Here is a 10363-nt window from a genome sequence, read left to right on the forward strand (position 1 = left end):
CAGAGCAAAGAACTGAGGGAAACTAAGGGTTTAAATACAATCAGGGGAAAACGAGGCACAGGTGCAAATAATAATGGGGATCAAGGGAAAGCAAAAGGTCAAAAAGCACAATGGGGGCATCTAGTGACCAAAAACCGGAACAACCCTGGCCAAATCCTGACACTTTTTTAACAAATCAAAAACTGAAAAATTGGGCGTGCAAAATTATTCAGCCCCTTTACTTTCAGTGCAGCAAACTCTCTCCAGAAGTTCTGTGAGGATCTCTGAATGATCCAATGTTGACCTAAATGACTAATAATGATAAATACAATCCACCCGTGTGTAATCAAGTCTCCGTATAAATGCACCTGCACTGTGATAGTCTCAGAGGTCCGTTAAAAGCGCAGAGAGCATCATGAAGAACAAGGAACACACCAGGCAGGTCCGAGATACTGTTGTGAAGAAGTTTAAAGACGGATTTGGATACAAAAAGATTTCCCAAGCTTTAAACATCACAAGGAGCACTGTGCAAGCGATAATATTGAAATGGAAGGAGTATCAGACCACTGCAAATCTACCAAGACCTGGCCGTCCCTCTAAACTTTTAGCTCATACAAGGAGAAGACTGATCAGAGATGCAGCCAAGAGGCCCATGATCACTCTGGATGAACTGCAGAGATCTACAGCTGAGGTGGGAGACTCTGTCCATAGGACAACAATCAGTCGTATATTGCACAAATCTGGCCTTTATGGAAGAGTGGCAAGAAGAAAGCCATTTCTTAAAGATATCCATAAAAAGTGTTGTTTGCCACAAGCCACCTGGGAGACACACCAAACATGTGGAAGAAGGTGCTCTGGTCAGATGAAACCAAAATTGAACTTTTTGGCAACAATGCAAAACGTTATGTTTGGCGTAAAAGCAACACAGCTCATCACCCTGAACACACCATACCCACCGTCAAACATGGTGGTGGCAGCATCATGGTTTGGGCCTGCTTTTCTTCAGCAGGGACAGGGAAGATGGTTAACATTGATGGGAAGATGGATGGAGCCAAATACAGGACCATTCTGGAAGAAAACCTGATGGAGTCTGCAAAAGACCTGAGACTGGGACGGAGATTTGTCTTCCAACAAGACAATGATCCAAAACATAAAGCAAAATCTACAATGGAATGGTTCAAAAATAAACATATCCAGGTGTTAGAATGGCCAAGTCAAAGTCCAGACCTGAATCCAATCGAGAATCTGTGGAAAGAACTGAAAACTGCTGTTCACAAATGCTCTCCATCCAACCTCACTGAGCTCGAGCTGTTTTGCAAGGAGGAATGGGAAAAAATTTCAGTCTCTCGATGTGCAAAACTGATAGAGACATACCCCAAGCGACTTACAGCTGTAATCGCAGCAAAAGGTGGCGCTACAAAGTATTAACTTAAGGGGGCTGAATAATTTTGCACGCCCAATTTTTCAGTTTTTGATTTGTTAAAAAAGTTTGAAATATCCAATAAATGTCGTTCCACTTCATGATTGTGTCCCACTTGTTGTTGATTCTTCACAAAAAAATACAGTTTTATATCTTTATGTTTGAAGCCTGAAATGTGGCAAAAGGTCGCAAAGTTCAAGGGGGCCGAATACTTTCGCAAGGCACTGTACTCAACCTTTCTAAACGGTTTGGACAGTTTCACTATTTCTTAAGTGTTTCAAAATGTCTGACGTAGTTTTATGTCAGATCATCATCCGTTTGTTGGAGGGGAATAGTAGCCAATAGCAGTCAACGGTGAACATTAGTATGAATTTTATAATAGACACACACACAAAAAAAACAAGACCACTTTAGTGCTTAATAAAAAAACATTTTACTGATACTGCTCAAGTGTTCAAAGGTCTGTGTGAAAGACTTATCTTACAAAAATCGATCTGTCCATGATAACGTGTGGTGTTTACATGGAGCATATTGTGTTTTCTATGTAACACAGACAAAAATTAACTTTCAAACAGAACATACAGGTAGGACAGAGGACAGGTAGGACACAGGACAGGTAATACTGATGTGACCACAGGTAGGACACAGGACAGGTACAGTAGGACACAGGACAGGTAATACTGATGTGACTACAGGTAGGACACAGGACAGGTAAGACTCAGGACAGGTAAGACTCAGGACAGGTAAGACTCAGGACAGGTAGAACTCAGGACAGGTAGGACTCAGAACAGTAATACTGGTGTCATGGCAACAAGACTTTCAAACAGCAAAGTAAACAAGGTAAAACGAGTGCAACACAATAGAACGTCATAGTAAAACTAACTGATTATGAATCTCTGGATCTCTGCCTCCGAAAGCCAAGAGATTAAATACAAGATAGACGTGACAAAACATATCTGTTTTTCCATCGAGATATTTGAGAACAAGAAGTGTGTGATTAAAATAAAGTTGAACAGTGTGAATGAAAAGTTTTGAACAATATTGTCAACAATTACAGCCTTCACGCTGTAATAAAAAAACATAAAATAATGTAATAAAATAATCACCTTGTATCTTCTGAGTTTTATGACATAAAGACAAGACTAAGACACCTCTGGACTGTGTAATAACACCTCTGGACTGTGTAATAACACCTCTGGACTGTGTAATAACACCTCTGGACTGTGTAATAACATGTAAGATTGGTGTATGGTTGGTGTAAGATTGGTTTATGGTTGGTGTAAGATTGGTGTATAGCTGGTTTAAGGTTGGTATAAAGTTGGTGTATGGTTGTTCTAAGGTTGGTGTAAAGTTGTTGTAAGGTTTTTGTTAGGTTGGTGTAAGGTTGGTGTATGATTGATGTAAGGTTGGTGTATAGCTGTTTTAAGGTTGATGTGAAATTGGTGTGTAGTCGGTGTAAGATTGGTGTAAAGTTTGTGAAAATTGGTGTTAGGTTGGTGTAAAGTTGGTGTAGGGTTGTTGTCAGGTTTGTGTTAGGTTGGTGTAAAGTTGGTGTTAGGTTGGTGTAAAGTTGGTGTAGGGTTGTCGTCAGGTTTGTGTTAGATTGGTGTATACAGTGGCTTGCTAAAATATCCACCCCCCCTGGCATTTTTCCTATTTTATTGCCTTACAACCTGGAATTAAAATGGATGGGGGGGGGGGGGGGGTTGAATCATTTGATTTACAAATATTTTTTATTGGGAAACAAACAAGAAATAAGACAAAGGACAGAAAACTTGAATGTGCGTAACTACTACTTTATAGAGACACCTTTTGCAGCAATTACATCTGTAAGTCTCTTGGGGTATGTCTCTATAAGCTTGGCACATCTAGCCACTGGGATTTTTGCCCATTCTTCAAGGCTAAACTGCTCCAGCTCCTTCTAGTTGGATGGGTTCCGCTGATGTACAGCCATCTTTAAGTCATACCACAGATTCTCAATTGGATTGAGGTCTGGGCTTTGACTAGGCCGTTCCAAGGTGAACCTCCGTCCCAGTCTCAAATCTCTGGAAGACTGAAGCAGGTTTCCCTTAAGAATTTCCCTGTATTTCGGCATTCCTTCAATTCTGACCAGGTTCCCCGTCCCTGACGATGAAAAACACCCCCACAGCATGATTCTGGCACCACCATGCCAGAATCACTGGGATGTTGTTCTCGGGGTGATGACAGATGTTGGGTTTGTGCCAGACATAGTGTTTTTCTTGATGGCCAAAAAGCACAATTTTAGTCTTATCTGACCAGAGAACCTTCTTCCATATGTTTGGGGAGTCTCCCACATGCCTTTTGGCGAACACCAAACATGTTTGCTTATTTCTTTCTTTAAGCAATGGATTTTTTCTGGACACTCTTCCGTAAAGCCCAGCGCTGTGGAGTGTACGGCTTAAAGTGGTCCTATGGGCAGATACTTCAATCTCCGCTGTGGAGTGTACGGCTTAAAGTGGTCCTATGGGCAGATACTCCAATCTCCACTGTGGAGTTGAACACTACTGCAGCTCATTCAGGGGTCTCTTTGGTCCCTTTGTTGCCTCTCTGATTTTTATTTATTTATTCTATTTTACCTTTATTTAACTAGGCAAGTCAGTTAAGAACAAATTCTAGGAACAGTGGGCTAACTGCCTGTTCAGGGGCAGAATGACAGATTTGTACCTTGTCAGCTGGGGGATTTGAACTTGCAACTTTTTTTGGCTACTAGTCCAAGGCTCTAACCACTAGGCTCCCCTGCTGCCCTCCTTGCCTGGTCTTTGAGTTTTGGTGGGCGGCCTTCTCTTGGCAGGTTTGTTGTGGTGCCATATTCTTTATTTTTTTAATAATGTGTTTAATGGTGCTCCGTGGGATGTTTAAAGTCTCTGATATTATTTTATAACCCAACCCTGATCTGTACTTCTCCACAACTTTGTCCCTGACCTGTGTGGAGAGTTCCTTGGTCTTCATGGTGCCGCTTGCTTGGTGGTGTTGCAGACTCTGGGGCCTTTCAGAACAGGTGTATATATACAAATCATCAAATCAAATTTTATTTGTCACATACACATGGTTAGCAGATGTTAATGCGAGTGTAGCAAAATGCTTGTGCTTCCAGTTCCGACAATGCAGTAATAACCAACAAGTAATCTAACTAACAATTCCAAAACTAATATCTTATACACAGTGTAAGGGGATAAAGAATTACTGAGATCATGTGACAGATCATGTGACACTTAGATTGCACACAGGTGGACTTTATTTAACTAATTATGTGACTTCTGAAGGTCATTGGTTGCACCAGATCTTATTTAGAGGCTTCATAGCAAAGGGGAGGGGCTTCATAGCAAAGGGGGTGAATACATATGCACACACCACTTTTATTTTTTTCATTTTTTTATAATTTCACTTCACAAATTTGGACTATTTTTTATATGTCCATTACATGAAATGCAAATAAAAATCTATTTAAATTACAGGTTGTAATGCAACACAATAGGAAAAACGCCAAGGGGGATGAACACTTTTGTAAGGCACTGAAGTTGTTGAAAGATTGGTGTATGGTTGGTGATAAGTTGGTGTAAGGTTGGTGTATGGTTGTTGTAAGGTTGGTGTATAGTTGGTGTATGGTTGGTGTAAGGTTGGTGTATAGTTGGTGTATGGTTGTTGTATGGTTGGTGTATGGTTGGTGTATAGTTGGTGTATGGTTGGTGTAAGGTTGTTATTGGTGTTCCTCAGGGCTCAGTCTCTCAGCATCAGGGCATACACAGTACGGTCACAGAGGGAGAAACAGCTGGCTGTACACTGTACGGAGGAAGACCTACGACAGGATCTACCAGTGACGCCGTTGTCTTACAACAGGTGGCTGTATACTGTACGGAGGAAGACCTACGACAGGATCTACCAGTGACGCCGTTGTCTTACAACAGGTGGCTGTATACTGTACGGAGGAAGACCTACGACAGGATCTACCAGTGACGCCGTTGTCTTACAACAGCTGGCTGTACACTGTATGGAGGAAGACCTACGACAGGATTTACCAGTGACGCCGTTGTCTTACAACAGGTGGCTGTATACTGTACGGAGGAAGACCTACGACAGGATCTACCAGTGATGCCGTTGTCTTACAACAGGTGGCTGTACACTGTGCGGAGGAAGACCTACGACAGGATCTACCAGTGATGCCGTTGTCTTACAACAGGTGGCTGTATACTGTACGGAGGAAGACCTACGACAGGATTTACCAGTGACGCCATTGTCTTACAACAGCTGGCTGTACACTGTACGGAGGAAGACCTACGACAGGATCTACCAGTGACGCCGTTGTCTTACAACAGCTGGCTGTACACTGTACGGAGGAAGACCTACGACAGGATCTACCAGTGACGCCGTTGTCTTACAACAGCTGGCTGTACACTGTATGGAGGAAGACCTACGACAGGATTTACCAGTGATGCCGTTGTCTTACAACAGGTGGCTGTACACTGTGCGGAGGAAGACCTACGACAGGATCTACCAGTGATGCCGTTGTCTTACAACAGGTGGCTGTACACTGTGCGGAGGAAGACCTACGACAGGATCTACCAGTGATGCTGTTGTCTTACAACAGGTGGCTGTATACTGTACGGAGGAAGACCTACAACAGGATCTACCAGTGACGCCGTTGTCTTACAACAGGTGGCTGTATACTGTACGGAGGAAGACCTACGACAGGATCTACCAGTGATGCCGTTGTCTTACAACAGGTGGCTGTATACTGTACGGAGGAAGACCTATGACAGGATCTACCAGTGACGCCGTTGTCTTACAACAGCTGGCTGTACACTGTACGGAGGAAGACCTACGACAGGATCTACCAGTGACGCCGTTGTCTTACAACAGCTGGCTGTATACTGTACGGAGGAAGACCTGCGACAGGATCTACCAGTGACACCGTTGTCTTACAACAGCTGGCGTCATACGCAACACAAGTCCGTCAACCCAAGTGCAGAAGAAAGTCTCCCTGTCTGATGTTTGTAGATGTCTTTCCCTTTGTTCTGAATCCAGGTCATTGAACGCCACGTTAGGGTCTTTCCAACTTCCCAGATCTCCAGAGAAAGGCTTTGTTCAGTTGGACCTTTCTCTTTGCTTCCTGTCCATCGAAACAGGTTAAAATATCACCATGATTGAAATCAAATGGCTAACAGTAGAAAATAAAGACTACAGATGAAATCCCAAGTGTCTGGCACAGTGCACTGTGTGGTAACTAATGAATAAATACACAAAACATACATACTTTACATACGTGTACCTGAGCTCAGACCTATAGCACCTCTCTGACATCAGAGCACCAACAGGGGGGGGGGACTGACTCGCTGACACGCCAACCGCCCAACGGTCCGTCCCCATTATTCAAAACTCAGAGACACCATTAAGGTTTTCAGAGTTTCATAGTGCAAGTGAAATGTCTTTATCATCTTATAGAAAGAACGTTCTTCAATTCCCTTCAAGTTTAGTCCAGCTGCTCTCAGCTGCTGAACTTGGCGTGGACGATCGTACGAGGCTTAGGTAGTGTTGGGGGTTGCTTAGGAACAGATCTGGGGGAGGGAGGGAAAGGGAGATAGATGTTAAAAGTGCATGTTAAGTATCACATCAAGAAATGGAATGTGAATGGTTAGAAAACATAGTCTTGGCATGACTGGATAAATTGATTCATCTCAGAACGCTGAACAAAATCGAGCTTTGACCAAAATCTTCCTTGGCCAGCCAGTAACAGTCTGTCAAGCGAGACTATAAGTTGATTGATCTAATGCTGGGTGTTGTCCAAAGTATCTGGGACGCACCTGTTGTGGTGTGGAACAGGTCTCAGCGGCCTGGGGACACCGGGGACAGGTACAGGGATGGGGACACCGACAGCAATGGGGCTACGAATCAGATGACCACTCCTTGAAGGGGAGTTAGTGTTAGGGTTAGCAGGCAAAGGTTTCTGGGTATTCCTGCCCAGGGGGTCGGCAGGTAGAGGCTTCTGGGTATTCCTGCCCAGGGGGTCGGCAGGTAGAGGCTTCTGGGTATTCCTGCCCAGGGGGTCGGCAGGTAGAGGCTTCTGGGTATTCCTGCCCAGGGGGTCGGCAGGTAGAGGCTTCTGGGTATTCCTGCCCAGGGGGTCGGCAGGTAGAGGCTTCTGGGTATTCCTGCCCAGGGGGTCGGCAGGTAGAGGCTTCTGGGTATTCCTGCCCAGAGGGTCGGCAGGTAGAGGCTTCTGGGTATTCCTGCCCAGGGGGTCGGCAGGTAGGGGTTTCTGGGGTGGACTTGGCATCTCCAAATCCTATTAAAGACAGACACACCGACAATCAATCAAAACAATCAAAGAACGAAGGAATCAGTCTATCAAGCAAATCAAACCAACTCTTTATTGTCCCAATTGGAACATGTGTAGAGCAGAATGAGCCATGCTGATTAATTCAAAGCTTTTAATCTGAACTGAAAACAGATGTAATCAGTCGACTCAGATGATAACTTTGACCCACACACACCACCAGGGGGCGATCAAAGCCACCTAATTGTACCCCAGGTCTCATCTGAGCTCTGTCTGCCTGTATGAGCGCATTGGTCACCATGGCATCCCTCCCTCCCTCCCTCCCCAGACAGACAGTATAAATATGTGTGTCCAAAATGGCACCCTATTCCCTATAGGGTCCTGGTCAAAAGTAGTGCACTATAAAGGGAATAGGGTGCCATTTGAGAATCAGGCAGCATGTGACGAAGATCCGTCATGTGATACTAATCTACTGTAGAAGGATGACATCATGATTAACTGTCTGGCTGTTACCGAGTGTACAGATGTTCCACATTCACACACACACTCAGACAGACAGACAGACAGACAGACAGACAGACAGACAGACAGAAATAAATACAGTACCATACAGTACAGTACCATACAGTACCATACAGTACCATACGGTATCATACAATACAGTACCATACAGCACCATACAGTACCATACAGTACCATACAGTACAGTACCATACGGCACCATACAGTACAGTACCATACAGCACCATACAGTACCATACAGTAACATACAGTACAGTACGATACAGTACCATTCAGTATCATACAATACCATACAGTATCATACAGTATCATACCATACAGTATCATACAGTATCATACAGTACCATACAGTACCATACGGTATCATACAATACAGTACCATACAGCACCATACAGTACCATACAGAACCATACAGTACAGTACCATACAGCACCATACAGTACCATACAGTACCATACAGTATCATACAGTACCATACAGTACCATACAGTATCATACAGTACCATACAGTACCATACAGTACCATACAGTACAGTATCATACAGTACCATACAGTACCATACAGTATCACACAGTACCATACAGTACCATACAGTACAGTATCATACAGTATCATACAGTATCATACAGTACCATACAGTACAGTATCATACAGTATCATACAGTACCATACAGTACAGTATCATACAGTATCATACAGTACCATACAGTACAGTACCATACAGTACCATACAGTACCATACAGTATCATACAGTACCATACAGTACCATACAGCACCATACAGTATCATACAGTATCATACAGTATCATACAGTACCATACAGTACAGTATCATACAGTACCATACAGCACCATACAGTATCATACAGTACCATACAGTACAGTATCATACAGTACCATACAGTATCATACAGTACCATACAGTACCATACAGTATCATACAGTACCATACAGTATCATACAGTACCATACCATACAGTATCATACAGTACCATACAGTACAGTATCATACAGTACCATACCATACAGTATCATACAGTATCATACAGTACCATACAGTACAGTATCATACAGTATCATACAGTACCATACAGTACAGTACCATACAGTACCATACAGTACCATACAGTACCATACAGTATCATACAGTACCATACAGTACCATACAGTACCATACAGCACCATACAGTATCATACAGTATCATACAGTATCATACAGTACCATACAGTACAGTATCATACAGTACCATACAGCACCATACAGTATCATACAGTACCATACAGTACAGTATCATACAGTATCATACAGTACCATACAGTATCATACAGTACCATACAGTACCATACAGTATCATACAGTACCATACAGTATCATACAGTACCATACCATACAGTATCATACAGTATCATACAGTATCATACAGTACCATACAGTACAGTATCATACAGTACCATACAGCACCATACAGTATCATACAGTAACATACAGTACAGTATCATACAGTATCATACAGTACCATACAGTATCATACAGTACCATACAGTACCATACAGTATCATACAGTATCATACAGTACCATACAGTATCATACAGTATCATACAGTACCATACAGTACCATACAGCACCATACAGTACCATACAGCACCATACCATATAGTATCATACAGTACCATACCATACAGTATCATACAGTACCATACCATACAGTATCATACAGTACCATACAGTACCATACAGTACCATACAGTATCACACAGTACCATACAGTATCATACAGTACCAGCAACTATAATTGTTCTTTGCTCAATCATGTCACATGACCTGGATTGGAACTTTCATTGAAAGCTTTTTTCCTCAAACTGTCGCCTTCTCTTTTCATGTGAGGTGTTTCATCACCATCCTCAGACAATACTTTCATTGTAATCTAATGAATTCTAATGTCTGTTTAAGTCTTAAAATACAGGATAGAATCTTGCTTTGTTACAAGATTGCGCAAAACACAGACCCCTTATTATAATGCAGTATTATTCAACTCTGACCATACGAGGTCTGGACCCTGCTTGTTGTCTGTTCTACCTGATCATTAATATCACCCCACCTGGTGTCCCAGGTCTAAATCAGGCCCTGGTCATTAATATCACCCACC

General features: G+C 42.8%; 1 protein-coding gene across 1 annotated transcript in view; it reads right to left on the bottom strand.

Annotated features, from left to right (window-relative positions):
* Nucleotides 1–1814: 1814 nt before the first annotated feature.
* LOC135513380 (disintegrin and metalloproteinase domain-containing protein 12-like) overlaps nt 1815–10363 on the bottom strand; it is a 280995-nt gene continuing 272446 nt past the window's right edge. The window contains exons 22-23 of the mRNA XM_064936305.1: nt 7219–7700; nt 1815–6972 (exon numbers count right to left, since the gene is read on the bottom strand). Coding sequence (XP_064792377.1) covers nt 6903–6972; nt 7219–7700 — 552 coding nt within the window. The 3' untranslated portion in view covers nt 1815–6902. The remainder of the gene's footprint in view (nt 6973–7218; nt 7701–10363) is intronic.

Source organism: Oncorhynchus masou, chromosome 24 (genome assembly GCF_036934945.1).
Source record: "Oncorhynchus masou masou isolate Uvic2021 chromosome 24, UVic_Omas_1.1, whole genome shotgun sequence".
NCBI classification, from domain to species: domain Eukaryota; kingdom Metazoa; phylum Chordata; class Actinopteri; order Salmoniformes; family Salmonidae; genus Oncorhynchus; species Oncorhynchus masou.